The sequence below is a fragment of the Vespa velutina genome, chromosome 16 (assembly GCF_912470025.1).
Source record: "Vespa velutina chromosome 16, iVesVel2.1, whole genome shotgun sequence".
NCBI lineage: Eukaryota > Metazoa > Arthropoda > Insecta > Hymenoptera > Vespidae > Vespa > Vespa velutina.
This window is the reverse complement of record NC_062203.1, coordinates 65,142-83,856: the sequence shown is the minus strand read 5'-3', so window position 1 is coordinate 83,856 and position 18,715 is coordinate 65,142. Positions and strand designations below refer to the sequence as shown.

General features: G+C 35.9%; 1 protein-coding gene across 4 annotated transcripts in view; it reads left to right on the top strand.

Moving 5' to 3' along the window:
• Positions 1-6,310, top strand: part of LOC124954798 (Krueppel-like factor 6) — a 252,099-nt gene extending 245,789 nt beyond the window's left edge. For all 4 annotated transcript variants that reach the window (XM_047508254.1, XM_047508257.1, XM_047508256.1 and 1 more), the window contains one exon: positions 3,673-6,310. In XM_047508254.1, the coding sequence (XP_047364210.1) occupies positions 3,673-3,845 (173 nt within the window). In that variant the 3' untranslated portion in view covers positions 3,846-6,310. The remainder of the gene's footprint in view (positions 1-3,672) is intronic.
• Positions 6,311-18,715: the final 12,405 nt, after the last annotated feature.

Genomic DNA, 18,715 nt, shown 5'->3' with positions numbered 1-18,715 from the left:
CTCGATATAATACCTCATTAGATTGTTCTTGGAATTATCCTAATGGCCGTTCTTAACGTTTTCAAATTATTCCGTACGAGTAAAATTTGAGAATCGCTGAGTGCAAGAAGGAGAACTCGATGGCAGAAGGTTAGCGTGACCCTTGATAGACAGGGATAAGGTTTAGTGAGATCTCATGTATCAATTAAAGCGAATTAGCCTTGGCATAAACTTGACAACGACCGTGAATTGGTTCCTTGTATCAAAGGATATGTCGATGTATGTTGGTATCTACTCAATACCAAGCACGAATACGCGTATATAAGAAGAGAGAACTGCGCTTCTACTTGGAATTCTTGCTGACAGGTCTACTATTAACAATGCACTTGTGCGATATGACCGAAGGCTGCGATTATCTACAATACCACCTGGGAAGTTAATGATATTTCCTGTTAAACACGAGTCTTGACATCGTTCAACGTTTTTAGAACATATTTCAAAAATATTATTTATATCTAACTCGTACTAGATCCAACGCTGAACAAAATATTTGATAATGACAATAATTCTATATTGAAATTCTTAGATTCTACGAATGTTCAAGATGTACGCTCGTCTTCTTCCGTGTTCCCCATATCTCTTTCAAAATCTCATTATTCCTATGACTAAAACTATTATGCATTCCTCGCGAGATACGGATCCTGTTATTTGCTAGAATGTTATGCACAAATGCGTTGCTTTTTATGAGAGAGAAAAAAGAGAAGAAAAAAATGAGAGAGAGAGAGAGAGAGAGAGAGAGAATAAAGTTCATTGGAAAAGCGAGAAAAAGATCACGCGAGTTTCACAACTTTGTTTAAAGAGCAATAAGTAACGTTCATTGTCAGATTTACATTTTTATCCTATTAAACCTCATAAATATAGTCGATTCGTCCCTCGTTAACGGCACGCATCGTGTTTGTCATTTACAATCCAACTCAGCCTCTCTCTCCTCCTCCTTTTTTTTCTCAACGCGACGCGACGCGACGCGACACGATAATTATGTTTCATGTGGACAGAAAATTCATGGTATAAGGAAAACGAATTGCAATATTATATACATCCGATGATAAAATGATAATAATTAAATCAGAGTAACTTTCGTCGATGCTTCAAAAAATATTAGATGATATTTCGAAATGATTTCTCTCTTGATTTATCTCTCTCTCTCTCTCTCTCTCTCTCTCTCTCTCTCTCTTGTTTCGATTGGAAACGATACTAACAACGTTCTAACGATATTAAAAAGCAATCTCAATTCATCTCGATAATATGAACAACAGTTTTGTTTCGTCCATCGTTTACTCAGGGATTCAAATGATATAAATTTTTTATCACAAAGGAACGAGCTAAACGTTTTACCTTCTGTCGAGAGAGAAAAAAAAGAAAGAAAGAAAAAAAGAGATAGAGAGAGAGAGAGAGAGAGAGAGAGAGAGAGAGAGACAGAGACAGAGTACATTTGAAAACGAGTAATTAGCTTGGATTGGAGGCATTAATGGTGGCCAATTATGTCGAAGCCTTCATTAAAATGAACGATCAAGGATGGCTCTTAATTAATCTCGTTGAAAAATCGGCGGGAGAGCTCGTAAAATGATATTACGGAAGGATCACAAAGATTTTATAAAAATCATTCCCCAATTCCGTACGTCAGTACTCGACGTCACGATTATTAACGGAGAATTGTTAAGAGGGCTCATATCGTCACTTCGTAAATGTCATCGGGAAGAAGAAGAGAATATATAGGGAATACTTAAAAAGCCCGAGTTCAAAGTGTAAACGAAAATATATAAAGAGAGGACGATTCAACAAAACGATAACGATAACGATAACGATAAAAATAACAATAAGAACAACAACGATAACGATAAAGATAACGATAACAATAACAATAACAATAATAAGCCTAAAGCGATCGCATTTTCCCCCATGGAAGACGAGCGAGCTATTATACAACGTCAAAAACGTATCTGTTCTATTGTGAAGGAACGAAGCTTGGTAAAGGTATAGTGCATTCGCTATACTTGGAGGTATTATGCGGTCATGAATCGACGTTACAAATGAGTGGCTAACTTCGTCGTTACGGTTAACTAATGAGCTTGGCGAGGTAACGCGGCGTTAATCTATGGCGCAATAAACGTAACGCTTCTATGGAAAAATGTGATCAAAATGCATTAATAATGTTAGAATTAATGTCTGTTCCGACGGTATATACATACTTGGCACCATACGCGTTTCGATCTAACGTACCATACGCTTTTACATTCACGAGGGAGAAAGAAAGAAAGAAAGAAAGAGAGAAAGAGAAAATAAAGAGAGACTGTGTGGGTGTCCGCTCGCGTCACTCGTAAATGGACTAATTACTCAAAATTACGTAAGCAACGACGCTACGACTTGTTTCCCCGTCATTAGTCGTTTGTACATTCTGAAAGAATTACATAATAATATTTCGCTCGATGATCGTTCGGATTTTAAAACGTTCGATTTAAATCTCTTTCTCTCTCTCTCTTTTTATCTAAATAGAAAACGTAAAAATTTCGTAGGAAGACGAAGAAGAGAGATGGTGTAAATATAGCGATCAAACTCGAGATAGAAACTTGATGGCACGTCTCGTGGTCCACCTCTTTCTATTCTTTTCTCTCTCTCTCTCTCTCTCTCTCTCTCTCTCTCTCTCTCTCTCTCCCTCTCTCTCCGTCTTTCGATCAGCCATTATCCGCGTTTAGTCGAAAGCGCTTAATGGGATCGGCAGAGCATTCTCGATCGTAAAGTTCGATTATCCACGCTTCGTCTTGGTCGTGGTCTTCACTGGGAAGGACTGAAGTCGATTTTCAATTGCGTCATCGAGTTGTGATCGTTTCCACGTCCGGGCGGATGGTCAAGAAGAGAGAGAGAGAGAGAGAGAGAGAGAGAGAGAGAAGGAAAGAAAGAAAGAGAACACGTTCTCTCTTTTCTCTCTCTCTCTCTCTCTCTCTCTCTCTGTAATCTCTCTCGTCTTGAATCGAGAAATCCAACGTGGTGACTTGCATACAATAGAGGAGAGCGATGGGCGGTTTTCTGTACGAGATCCAGAGTCGTTGCAACGTGCGACAGCTGTCGAGACGTCTCTCGAAGAAGAGGGTCTTCTACGATAAGAGAACCGACTCTGGCCATGGAGATGGTTACAAGGACGTTCACGGCGTTACGAGCAATCCGCTGCGAAACGAAGCTACGAGCTCGCAAGAATAACGCGAAAGGAACGACCTCCGCTTGCAATAATTGGGTGTGAAAACGACACCAACGATTTTCTTTCCTTCTCTCTCTCCCTCTCTCTCTCTCTCTCTCTCTTCGTTCTTCGCTCTCCGTTTTGATTATTATCTCTCTCGTTCCTTATCACATAGATATTATAGATCTATCCAAAATTTATAAATATGCGAAACTTATTTTATATAAAATAAAAATTATTAATTAAATAATAATAATAATAATAATAATAATAATAATAATTGTATTTTAATTAATAATTAATATCTATCAATATTAATTTACTTAATTATTGGTAGATAACTACTGATACAGTAAACGAAAATTCTCTTTTAAAATGATAACACACAGAGACGTTATAAATTATTATTATTGTCGCACAGATAATCTCGTGTTAAGCTCGTTTCTTCTTATCTGTTACAGGAGAAAAACCGTATCAATGCACATGGGAAGGTTGCACGTGGAAGTTTGCACGTTCGGACGAGCTTACGAGACATTATCGCAAACACACCGGCCAAAAACCGTTCAAGTGCCATCTCTGTCAGCGATCGTTTTCTCGGAGCGATCATCTCTCTCTACATATGAAGAGGCACTGATAAGCTAACGTCCGAACACGACAAAGATAGATATTACGAGAAGAAGAATAGAGAAAGGGAGAAAGAGAGAGAGAGAGAGAGAGAGAGAGAGAGAGAGAAAAGAGCGGTGGATAGCGGAAAAAAGAAAAGGATGCTGTTGAGCTCAAACTCATCGATGCAACCATCGAAAAAAAAAGAAAAAGAAAAAAAAATCAATATTTAAAGACTACGACGACGAAAACGACGATTTTTACATCGGGACCTGAAGAGCTTAGGCACTAATTTAGGATAGTCGTCTCGTTATGAACGACAAAGCCTGGCCGAATGAAACTAGAGAAGAAAGTTGAAGAATTTTTAGATTGTTCGTTTAGACTTAGAGCTTTTTCTATAATTTTTTTTTCCTTTTGGTTTTCTTTCCTTTCTTTTTTTTCTCATTTTGTTTATTTTTTCTTTTCGATCTCTCTCTCTCTCTCTCTCTCTCTCTCTCTCTCTCTCTCTCTATCTATCTATCTATCTATCTCTCTGTCTCTATCGCCTTTCAACACGACGATTATCTCACGCGATGATTATCATACTTCTCGACATACTTTTCTTTTTTTTTTTTTTCTTTTTCCCTTCCAACTCCGATATTAAAAATATTTTCCCATTCGATTTTTGTTTCTCTCGCCAATCAAATTCCTACATAGTTACATATTGCACATCGCTTTTTAATTTTATCCGTATCAATTCGGCCTTTTATTTTTTCTTCTTTTCTATTTTTTTCGTTCCTTTTCAAAATCTCCTACGTTCTCGTTTCTCGAGACACTGTCGTCGTAAACTCACGACGAGTAGAACGAGTCAAAGTTATGCTGATATTAAATTATATTGACGTAGGTTAAAAAAAAAAAAAGAAAAGAAGAAGGAAAAAAAACAGAAAATAGAAAAAGATGAGAAAAGAGAAAAGCGAAAATGAAATGAAGTTGTTCGCAATGTTTAAAGAGAAAAATTTGCAAAAAATATCATCGATAGGCTATTAACTATAATACATAACATCGATCATTATGCACAAAGAATTTCGCGTTTAGAAACGGACAATCATTTGCGTTTCGTTGAACGAAAGATTAGAAGACATTCTAAAAGGTCAGTATTATAAGTGCATTAAGCAATATCGTCGTGGCATTAAATCAATGCTTCTTCGTATATATACAATACATATATACATACACACACACACACACACACACACACACACACATATATATATATATTTCTTTTTAGTCGTACGCTCTTCGATCGTTCGAAAAGATTTTTTTTTCTTTTTTTTTTTTAAACAACAAAGAGCAAGGACGACGTAGGCGTTAATTCGTCGAACGAATAATTTTTAATAGCCTCACGTCAAGGTGCCAAATATATGTATGTATATATATATATATATATATATATATATATATATATAAAGAAAAAAGGAAAAAAAATGTACTAAAGAATAATAATAATGGTGCAAGGATTTTATACGTACGCGTTTAAAATTGTTAAAATTAAATAATCGATTGTAATATAAGATAAGAGACGCTCATATCAGAATTTTGTATGATCACGAAATAATATTTTAAAATTTCGGACAGCATTCTCAAATGATGATAGTGATCGATAATTTTGGATAAATGGTAACGGCAGCCTTGACGTTAAAGCCTAATTAAGCAGCTTCGTTTAGCACGAGAGAGATAAAACTCGAATGGGGGGATCATTCGACTTTGCGCTTCTAACTTATGGAACGCAAATATCACGGGACCTCGCAAATCAGCACGCATTTACTCGCAACTATTTTGTGCTTAGAGATAAAAGATTTCGATGATAAGAGGATGAATAAGATAGATTGAATAAAAAGATTGGTAGAAAGAAATTCGATCTGATTGCAATTGTTACGTTGACGAAACGGATTGATTTCCTTTTTATTTCGCTAATACGCTAATTACGTTCAATACGTAAATTCAATAATGATAACGACGACGAGGACTATGACGAGGACTATGACGAAGACTATGACGACGACGATGATAATGACGAGTACGACGGTCGATGGTAAATTAACATTGTTACGTGTTGTATTCCGATAGGTAATAGTGCCTTCTAAGATTAAGGATGAGAACGCTGCGTTAGGCCTTAAGTATTACTGCTAGTGCCTTAAGTCACGCGAATCTTCGTGCTTGTACACCTTTCATAATCCGACCCTTCGAATCCTCGCCCGAAGGAACGACGGGCAAAATCTTCACAACTCGTATGCGTTTAAACGTCTTCTCGATACGAGAGTCGCAAATCGTGCTCGAACTTTCACTCCTCGTGACTCGCTGTACCGTGGTGTCTACTAGTTCGTCGATCGATCTGTCGTCGAAACTCGAAAAAGTTATTTTGTTTGCTAACTGTTCTGATCTTAACGCTTTTCAAAAAAAGAATTAAAAGAAAAAAAAAAAAAGAAAGAAAAAAGGAGAAAACAACAGTAAAAAGAAGAAAAGGAAAGAGAAAACGCAGAAAGAGAGAGAAAGAGAAAAAATACCTACAAAAAAATTATACATCGAATCTTCATCGATTTCAAATTAGCAATACCAATAGATCCCAATGGAAAAATAATCATTAATATATTCGATACAAATTTCGAAAGTTTCGAAATCCTATATATATATATACGTGAGTCACGATTAATTTTCCCTTCGCATATAACATTATTATTAAAATTATTTCTGTCGTTAATATTTCCCTCCACCCTCTCCCTGCCTCCGCCCACGGAGCACGATTATAATTAAAAATTTTCATAATGAAGGTGGATAAAATATGTAGTATGTAGTAGTAAAATACGTAGATCCTGGGGATATAGATCTCGTTAAAGAAAGCTAATCGTAGAGACACGAGGACCGGGCGTGTCATCTTGGTCGATGGATGCAAAAGCGCGAAACGCAGAAGAAGAGCTCTCTCTCTCTCTCTCTCTCTTTCTCTCTCTCTCTCTCTCTCTCTCTCTCTCTCTGTCTCTTTCTCTGTCTCTTTCTCTCTCTCTCTTTCTCTCTCTCTCTCTCTCTCTCTCTCTCTCTCTCTCTCTCTCTCTCTCTCTAGCCGCTCCGGGTAGCTTGTAAATAATTTTCGCATCGTCGTCCGCGCGAAATTCAATCTGAAAATGGACGAGGTGCCACCCAAGAGGCCGTTTTACGATCTTGATGACTGATACCGTTGTACCTTCCTTGTAGGGAATTTCTTCGGGCTTGAACAGCCGACAGTAATCTGAGCGCAGTGCGGGCGATGAGAAATGTATACTGACGTCACGCCGACACCATCCTTGATCATTATCATTTTTTTTTCTCCTACTATTCGCGCGAACGCACGCCAGGTCGTGCACTTACTTATGTATATAAAGTAGATCCCTTTCAACCCTCCCACCCCTTCTTCTTCTTCTTCTCCTTCTTCTTTTTCTTCTTCTGCTTCATCTTCTTCGTTCTTACACGTTAAGATTTCAAATACGAGATCGCCCTTGAATCTGAGAAAAAAATTTCCAACGTACTATGACGATCGCGTGCATTAAGTTCACTGCAAAATGAGCCAACTTATGTTTCACGACGGTAATGCGAGACCTATTCGATCTATTTAATATAATAAAACTCGGCCGGTCGAATCGATGAGTGGCCAAGAAAATAAAGGATTCAAATTTACCGTCCGATTTTTCATTTTCTTTCTAAGGCCGATCCAAGGAAAAATTATATAGCATTTCAAGTGCCTTAAAATATGTTGTTCGACCGGTCGAGAGACCCTTTTCGAGATTCCATTCGCTAAGAATTCACTTTTCGTTGCTGATTATCATGAGAGATTATCGTCGATGATTCGATTATTGAAAAAATAATCGAATTAATATTAATACAAAAACGAAACAAAAAATGTTAGATATAATCGTTCGATTTCCTCTTTGGAAATAAATCTCGCTAACGGTTCCTAGATTCGTCCTAAAATTCGTTATATTTTATTGTTCGTGTTAACTTCGTTATTAAAAATTTCATTGTTAATATATTAACTATTTACTTTTGTTCGTGCATTAAAAAGATGCATCGAATTATAATATTGCAGGGTAGAAAGAGTTTCATATACGAATAATCTATATAATCTTATTATATCTAAGGAATGCAACAATAATAATTTTACTAACCTTTGCATCGCTATGACACCAAAATAATTATTGCATCATTTTCCCCATTAACATATATATATATATATATATATATATATATATATATATATATATATATTAATTTTTTTCCCATTAATTATATCTATATATTAGTGCATATATATAAATGCACAATTCTCTATTTCTCTCGTAGCTTATTTGTGATAAAAGAAAGAAAAAAAAGGGCAAAAAAAATGCAAGGAAAAAGAAAAACATACAAAAGATATCAACGTTAATCTATTACAACAGCATTATCATAAAAATGATCAATTACACAAAAACGAATTTCGAAAATGATAAAGTATAAAAAAAAAATAAACATAGCGATGCAAGCTTAGTTATAACATCTAATAACTTATTTAAAATGAAAGAACGAGAATCGTAGGTTAAATTAAATGATCGTGGAAAGATAAAACGTAGTATATCTTGTAAAATGAAACAAACAAAAAGACGACTTATTTATTTACAGGGTGGTTCGAAAGTTCCTATAGGTGATCTTAAAAATTAATTATTTTTTTTCGAAACTTATCAGGCTATATATATATTTTTGTTTGAATTGTAAAAAAATACTACAAGCTAAGCACGTTTTGAGAGTAATTGATTTTTAAAATCAGCCACCCTGTATCTCTCTCTCTCTCTCTCTCTCTCTCTCTCTCTCTCTCATTCTCTCTCACACACACACATTCACTCACTCTCCTTAACATACTTTTTCTATTTTCATTTATTCTACAACGCTCTATCTATTTCTTTACCTTTCGTTTACATCCCCTTCTTACCCATTCAACTTCCTATCCTTGAATATCACCGTTCGATCGACGTAGCTGAATTCGTTATAGAATTCATTCATTTCTTAATCCTCTTGTCGAGATATGATCGATTAATGATCTCCTTCGAAAGTCACAAATTATCGAAAGAAACAAAAAAAATAAATAAATAACGTTAAACTGCGTTTATTATGAAGTATTATTATGATGTGAAAAAATGTCTATATGCTCCTCTATGCTTTCACTCCCTTCAATTCTTTGTCCTGATTAAGATTCTCTATTACGACAATTTAATTCTAATGCAAAATCGTTATTACACGTGTATCAGCTCGATCGACGAACGACATTAACCTAATCGATGTTATGGGCAAAACTATATGGCCTATGGCATTGTGTACTGCATGACGAATAATAAATAAAACTATTAGAATATAAGAATAGCCAATATAGAGGAGCAATAATTGTAAATAAATATGTAAAATTTATCCGTTGAATATATCTCGTTGATGGACAATTAGAGAAAGAAAAAAACTATAATCTAGAATAATCTTTCTCGATATAACTACATATATATATATATATATATATATTAAATATAATCAATTGGGGCCAGTTAATCCTTCCTCTATTTCTCTTTCTCTCTCTTTCTCTCTCTTTCTCTCTCTCTCTCTCTCTCTCTCTCTCTCTCTCTCTCTCTCTCTCTCTCTTTCTTTCTCACTTTATCACTTTATCACTCTCTTTATCTCTTTTTCTCTATCTCTTATCTGCGCTCTTAGATCTCGCACGGACTTACACACAAATTATGAGCTGCGTCGAATAAAACTAATTCCAAATTTTCCTTCTATATTTTTGCCTTTTCGAAAATTTGACGTGATGAGTACTTTACTTTCTTATTACGATGCTTACTTTAACACGTCTAAACGTGTACTGTCACTCGAATTATGTAAGTACGTACGTACGTATGTATACCCGGGCGAACGACCTACCTTAAGGACAAACAAATAAACAACGTTAGTATATGTTCGTATCAATTCTGACTTTCACGAAAGAAATGTTATCTTGCGAAGATGTATTTATCTTTTAACACGTTTAAACACGTAAATACTACGACTTCAATCTACGTATTGACATCCGAACGAACGCAACCCATGACGTTAAGGAAACAAACAAATGTATACATTCGTATCAATGAATGAGAACACTCTGAGGCTGTAACAAAGTAAGAACTCATTGTTAAAATATTATGGAGAAGAGAAAATTTGGAAGATAAAAAAGAAAAAAAGATAAGATATCACGACTGCGAGCCACTAACTATTTTACTCTACGTATTGAATATGTTACATATGAACGTAGATACAGACAACAATAGTTAATAATAATAATAATAATAATAATAATAATAATAATAATAATAATAATAATAATAATAATAATAATAATAACAATAATAATAAAAATAATAATATTAATATTAATAAGAATATTAATATTAATAATAATAATAATAATAATAATAATAATAATAATAATAATAATAAGATTAAAAACAAGAAAAATAATAATAACAATAACAATAATAATAATAACAATAATAATAATAATAATAATATATTACGCGCGAGCTCTCACACTGTATAAAGGATTGCATTGAAATTAACTTTATACTTTCTACCGTTCTAACGCTACTCTCGTTCACCGACGTCTCTGTCGCGTCGTCAGGGAAGATTATCCCGTTAGTGCATTAAAATGAAAACGCTTGTATACATACATATGTATGTTATGTATTATGCATATGTATTTATACAACCAAAAAAATATATATATATATAAACGTATAAGTATAGACAAATATAGATTTATTGTAAATGTGGTTGTAATAATCTTATTACTGTTATATCGATATCGATGTCCTTGATTTGGATAATTTATTTATTGCAACGAAAGAAAGAGGATGAAAGAAAGATAGAAAGAAAGAAAGATACGAAATATTGTATAATTTACACACACACATACACACTCTCTCTCTCTCTCTCTCTCTCTCTCTCTCTCTCTCTTCTCTCTATCTATCTATCTATCTATCTCTATCTCTTAATCTTTCTCTCTCTCTCTCTCTCTCTCTCTCTCTCTCTCTATCCCTCTCTTAGCGAGAGAAAGGAGATCATAGCAAAAATACTAATGCATTACGCACGAAATTATATAAATATATACATACATACATCTATATATTTATATACATTATATCGTAACGCGTTTTCTGGAGGCGGTTCTTTTTTTACGAAAAAAAAGTCCTAAAGATATTTCGACGATGTAAGATTATCAAGCGCATATTCAATAATATAAAACATTATGCGTTTCCTAGTTAACGGAAATATAATTCATCCTGGCAAAAAGCGAATCCATTGGTAGGCATGATCTATATGGATCGTGTTGATCTAGATGGAACGCGCCGCTCGATAATTATTATTATTATCGAAATGATGGTTACATATTTTAGATAATGTTATTATCATTATCATTATTATGATTTTTATTATTAATTGCTACTATTACTATTATTATTGTATTTGGCAGGGTTACGACATTAAAAATTGAAAAAAAAAAGTCTACATGATTTGTCCTCCTTTATTTTCCTCATAACACTTTTATCCATGATAATAAATTGTAAACGTAACATATACTAATGATAATATGATAATCTAATTTTTACCTTCTACCTTTGTCTATCTATACAATATCTATCATACATATTACTATGATCGTTTGATAATGAAAAGAAAAAAGGAAAAAGAAAAGGAAAAAAGGAAAACAGTATAAATAGTAAAAATCATTTTTACTATAATTTGTACTATATGTAGCAAAGTTTATTGAGAAAAGAAAGTCGAAGATCGATAAGTCGAAGAATCGAAATTAATTTGTCCCTCGTGAATAGCTCATTAAAAAGTGAAGAAAGAGCAAGTGCCTACGTTACGGTGGCACGAGTTTGTCTCTCAAGTGGCGGCTGTCGTCGGTCAATCTGCCGTATAAATGCATCCGCGTGTCCTCGTTAACGTCGTCTCCTCCGCGTTTTACGAATCGAACGGCCGACCGGAGGCGTGTACGGTGTGCGTGTGTTGCAGGTAAATAAATGTGAAACAACAAACGGTGTTAGTACTTGCGAGAGACGGTTCGCGGCGATTCTGCACGGTCACAATACGATCATTAGGCTATTTTCCAGAGTATAGCACCGGCTAGTCGCGATATCTTTCTCCTTCTCTCTCTCTCTCCCTCTCTCTCTCTCTCTCTCTCTCTCTCTCTCTCTCTCTCTCTCTCTCTATCTCTATCTCCTCCTTCTTCTTCTATCTACCTTTGCTACCTCTTTTCCTCTCTTTGCTCGGCAACGTATTTGTCCCGTCTAGCAAAGGGGCTTTCTGCGCGCTGGTATTCACACAACTTGTAAGCTATTCTCCGTAGTCGGTAAGTACAAATCCTTTCTGTATAGCTGCATGAGAATTTGTAGTTACGAACAACGACTATAAGCTAGCTAGTCATCTAGTCGGGTAGTAACTTAAATGATACTATAATGAAATTCTCATCTCTCTCTCTCTCCCTCCCTCCCTCTCTCTCTCTCTCTCTCTCTCTCTCTCTCTCTCCCTCTTTCCTTCTTCAATCTATTTCCATTTCTTATTTCAATGTCAACCCCGATTTGACACAACGAATTTATACGAAAAATAGCCAGATATTTTTGTTCGAGTAATCCAATAAAAATCTTATATGGAATGTACGTTACACACAGTATCTCATGGGTAGTTCAAGTTATAAGTATGGAGTAAGCATACCCGTAAAGAGAGTCCTGTCGTATTCCAAAAGCAAAGTGCGATGTCTGACGGTGATCTTGTTACCGCAAAAGTGTGCGCAATAAACAGAAGAGACTCCGTCGTTCGCGGGTGCCATCCTGAGCTTCGTAAACTCATGCCAAGTTCTCGGACAATGTTAGCAAAAAGGGTACACAACAAAGCCGCATATGGTAGGTAGTATAAGAAACTCGTACTTACTACCATCCCATTCGTATCGCGTCCACGCGTCTTCCGCGTCACCGTACGATCGATGGTACCCATTTCTATCAGAAAATGGAGTACTTACTATAAATCCTCCGTACCGAAGGTAAGCAAAAAATTCTTCGCTTATAGAATCCCTCCTCTGTGACTCGACAGTGAAAACTATATTTACGTTAAGGTATGTGACGTTACGTCTGGGTGTATCTCGGACCAGCTGTTAAATCGTATTAAAGATCGTATTAACGATAACAAACGAGCCAACGCGAAGCACGTCGGATTCACTGTCATTTTTATCGGATTCCATGCAATCGAAAAACAAAACAAATAAAAAAAAAAAAAGAAGAAGAAAAGAAAAAGAATGAAAAGAGCAAGAAAAAAGGAAGAAAAAAGAAATCTATCTATGCATCTAAAGATATGAACGTTAAACGTAAGCAAGCTAAAAATAAGATAAACGTCAGACGAATGAATTAATACGATCTAAGATCACGTAGATCGATACGTCTATCAATATCCAATAATTACATATCTCTCATCCCGCTATATGCCCTATCATATTAAATAGCTATTTAATATCATCACTGGCAATGAATCCGTAGAACGAAGACGATCTTTGAAAAAGGAAAACGAAGGAGAAAGAGGGAGAACACGAAGAAGAAAAAAATTACAAGTCAACGATATTCCATAGATACATATATATATATATATATATATATATATATATATGTGTGTACGGCCGATTGAAAATAGTGAAAGGGAATTTTGCAGGAATACAATAATGACGCTCTGAAACGCTAACGCGGAATACATTAGCGGCATAGACGTGTTTCGAAAGAAGCGATATCTGCATACGTTCGACGAAGGTATCGAGAGCGCATAGAACGCGATGCAAGCAAGAGTAAAGGCGCGGACAAGGCTGCAGTGACTGAGAAGGGGAGGGGAGGGCGGTCTTAGCGAGCAAAGGAGGCGATCGTCGGAGGCTCCGGAGCCACGCCGCGTAGAGTAGGTACTACCTCCGGACGTTTTTACTGCTACCCAGCTCCTAATGGGATCGAGTCTCCATAATTGAATTTACGAACGAGCCGTATACCCGAGCGAGCGAGCGCGCGCGCACGCACGCACGCTCGTACATTTTCTATGGTCCGTCCTCAAGGCAGAACACGTGACATTCCCATCGCCTCCAATGTGAAGCCTCGAACTCTACTTGTGATTTTTCCTTCATCCTATTTCTTTCGATGATTTGAAACTGGCTCTGACCAGTCGGGTGGAGTTAGCACGATAAAATCCTTTTTCTTTGCTGAATCAAGAAAAGTAATTGACTAGTGACAAAAATAAGTAGAAATAGTGCGATTAGAGGGAAGTATCGAGTATCATTAGGAAGGGAGAATGAACGATAATACTTATACAAATTGGCAACTGGACGAGTTTCTGTGAAAAAAGCAGAGAGAGAGAGAGAGAGAGAGAAAAGACAGGATAGATAGAGTGAATCGTGCGAACAAATCTAAGAGGGACTACGAGAGAAGTCGAATAAGAAAAACGTCGATATTCTCAACTTTTTTATATTCTAGTATATATAGACCTTACTAACTAATTAGATTAATCAAACGCATATAGATGCTACCGAGTTTGGCCAATGATGAAAAGAAACGTTCGATCAAAGGTACACTTATTACGAGAATCGCCGATGATAAATATGAAAAGAATGACGGTAATAAGACGAATCACCATGGCCGTTTGTTCGCCGAAAACGTAGACCTCGCGGCAACATAAATTCCCTTGGCGCTCGGCTCTTACGATGAAATATTCGTTTGCGTACGGCGTTCCGCATATATTCGAGCGTAACGAATCGTTCGAAGCGTAAGCGAATATTATTAATCGCGGGTACTAGTTCGCACGGATATATATTTGTCATCATTAGCCGTTCGCAAGAGTGTACATACATACATACATATATGTTTATATATATATATATATATATATATATATATATCTTTATATATATATATATATATATATATATATATATATATACTGAGTGTTTGTACATGCTATAATCCGAAGCTTACAAAGCGATGGATGTTTTAAAGGCGTCGGCGGTCCAGCTGGAGGCAATGCTGCTGCTGCTGCTGCTTCTTCCAGATAAATCTTAAGGGTGGGTGGAGGAGGTGGAGGGGGAGGGGAAGGAAGAAGAGGGATTTGAGAGGAAGAGGAAGATAGATAAATAGAAACTTTCATTAACTTTCGAGCTCTCGATCGTTGTTGTCATCATACCTTCTCCTCCTTTATAAAGACGATGGTACTTACCATGTTTCGTTATTCCAATACCGCGAAATGATTCGAATACCCGAAAATGGCCGATGAGAAGAGTCGTTTATTTCTTTCTATCTCCTCCTCCTCCTTGTCATCGTCATCGTCGTTGTCGTCGTCTAACCCCTCATCTCACCCTAACTCGAGCTATATCTCAGCAGAGAAATTCAGCATTCGTTTGTGATGCATCAGATCGAAGATAGCGGGACACGACCTAACTACGATGAGATTGCCAAGAGCATTTCACCGGAAGCATTTATATTTACGATGATTTCTTCCACGTCGTAAAGAGCCACGTGTACCGAGGGAACTCTCTTTGATATTTTTCAACTCTAGCAGAATAATTATACGCTCGATTAACGTTTAGACTCATCTACTTTTATCTTGATTACATTTGATGCATTCCAAGAGAAAAGGAAGAAGAAGGATAAAAAGAAGGATAAAAAAGAGGATAAATACGAATACTTGAACTAATTCTCTCCTTTTTCTATATACCCATCTATCTTTCTTCTTTCTATTAAATCGGAAATTCGGATTTAATGATGCCGACCAGTTTATACGCGATCGTTGCTTCATTAACTTTTGATATCTATTAAGAAAAACACGGTTATCACACATTTAGTGCTATTTCTTTAGGAAAGTGCGTTCTTTTCTTTTCTTTTTTCTTTTTTCTTTTTTTTTTCTTCTTGTTTCTCTTTCTTCTTTTTTTCCCTCCCTATTTCTTCCAAGTTTTTTACATGTCACCATGTAAACGCATGAACCATGCCAAGAATCTTTTTTACGAGTTCGTAATTATCCATACGCGCGATTATTCAAAGATCGAAGTCTCGTTTTAGATCTGCAAGAAAATAATCGTATCGTATTGAGGGTAATAGAATAATATCGTATTTCATAGTTCAACGTACGAACTCGTAAGTTTTACATTATAACAACGTTTATAAATTATAACTCTCTCGTATATTATCGTAGGCATAGAGACTATCACATAGAGATACACAACCCTTTCTCATAACTCGGCAACGAATGCGAAGCGTCTTTTTGCATGACCAGAAAGACGTCGTAGTTAGTCATACTACGAATATGCTACGAGCCCATTTGAATTGCGAACGTTATAAGATATCCGTAGGACGGTAGAAGATATAGTTATGTATTACATGTATAATACATATACACGTGCGGCAAGAGAAGGTTAGTAAGTATCTATGTACGTACGAGAGAGTGACGATATAATTTTAGCTAGGCGTTAGAAAGTGAATTACGAAAACGTCCACGGCTCGTAAATGCGTGCCACCGTTGCCCATTAACTTTGCTTGCTTTTAATTTGCACGAGCTTTGGAAGAGAGCATTGAAATAATCAAAGGAACAATCGAAGGACACTTTTAACGATCGCATCATAAAACATTGACCGGTCGATATTATTTCTTTAAAAAAAAGAAAAAGAAAACAAAAAGAAAACGAAAAAAGAAGGAAAACAAAAAAATAAATAGAATTATGGCTAACGAAGTAAGAAAGTTTATCAATCCTTGCATTGCGTTGCATTGCATTGCGATACTAATCAAAGGCATGGACCCGAGCAATTACAAGAGTAATTACCTCGATATTATACAACGTTCGATCTCGGCGAATAGGCTTTCTAAAAGCGGCGAACGAAAGCACGTAGAGATAGGTACACCTATATAGTAGACAGACATTTTTCAAAGAAAGTACCGGAGAGCCAAGCTAATAATTCACGCGGCCGGTAATTACTCTTCGATATAATACAGCTCTAATCGGCTAATGAGCCGCGAAACTATCCTCGATGTGAGCTCGATCGAAAATCCGATCTTGGTTCGTCTCTCTCCCTTCTATCGAACTTGTTTTCTTGCTTTTACTCTTCTCTACGCGTTCACAAAGCGTTCGTTACGTATATATTGCATGATAAAGAAATAAATAAATAATCTTTCATTTTGCATCTTATCGAAGGCACATTGCCGTGAAGATACTTCCTGGATACACGGACGTATAACTAAACGAGGGAAAAGAGAGAGAGAGAGAGAGAGAGAGAGAGAGAGAGAGAGAGAGAGAGGAAGAGGGAGAGGGAGAGGGAGAGAGAGGAGACATTTATGCGACTTTCGTATCACGACGAAGAAGAAGATACGTAACGCATGTCATATCACAAGATCTTTACGACGCCGATGATCGTTCGAACGACGGCTGAGGGGCTAACAATGTCGAAATCTTTCCTTGAGCTCACGAGAATGGATCTAACGTCAAAAGCAAGAGTGCAAGATGACAACGACGAAGACGACGAGGACGACGACATGACGTCCTGGACGAGCGATTATCGGTCACGTCGAATCGCGTCGAGTCTCTCACAAACACTAACGATTTTACGATAGAAATCCTTCGATCATGATGATGATGATGATGATGATGATGATGATGATGATGATGATGACGATGACGACGACGACGACGACGACGACGACGACGACGACGACGACGACGATTATCTTATGGTTGTTGCAAATGTTCCTGATAAAAAATTACGATTAATATCTTGTAAATCATTCCTCTCCTAATATATAAATATCTTATCATTAAAATGATAAGATAAATATCCAAGGAAAAAAGAAACGTCGGAACAGATTTAAAGAAAATTAATGATTTATTGCATATTCACTTTCTGCAAATAATATTCTTTGCCTTTACTGTATATGGCTATCGAACGCAACTGACGATCTTCTTCTATTTACGACGTGTCTCGAAATTGTTTTCTTAAACGAGCTCCTGTCGTATTTCCCACGGCACGATGATATTCATTCGCATACATGTATATGCAAAAGAAGCATACATTTCTTTAAATAAAAATGTCTTGTATTCTTTTACTATACATTAATATCGGATAATCATTAATAAAGAAATATATTTCGTTTGGCAAATACCATAATAGATGTTCAAATCGAATAATCAACTTTATACGAAATATGATTTTGAAATTGTAAGCATTGCTCTTAGTAATTTCATCTAATTCAATCTATTATCGTTCAAAGGTATTATACGTGAGGTGTTATTAATTAGTATGTTTCTTTGCATATTAGTGTGGATAACGAAGGAGAAAGCATAGATCATATTTTACTGGCCGTTTACGACCACCGACGATGCTGCTTAACTCGACTAATTACAATCTAACTACTCGTCTAATTCAGTAATTAGCCTTATCCTCAAACAATACCTATACGATTTACCTACATACGTGATATTAATTATTAATTTAATGCCACATTAATCGCACTATTGAAATAATATAATGATATTTTGTTTGAAATATTCGAAATTAAAATGTTAAAAAGTTATAGACAAATAGAAACAAATTATTAATTTCTCATTGTAAATACTCGAAAGCTCGTTAAATAAATATGACGGTTTCCTAAATATAATGTTAAAAATTCAATAATTATTTACCAAAGATCCAAAAGTATATTATCACGATACATTGGTAGAGACGTACGATATATCGTAGCAGTTTATCGTCGCAGTAAACATAATAGCAGTAGTTATTTACCTATTTGATGATTCCATCGAGTGAAAGTTCCATCCGTTCTGCGATTCGTGGTGCAGTACTAA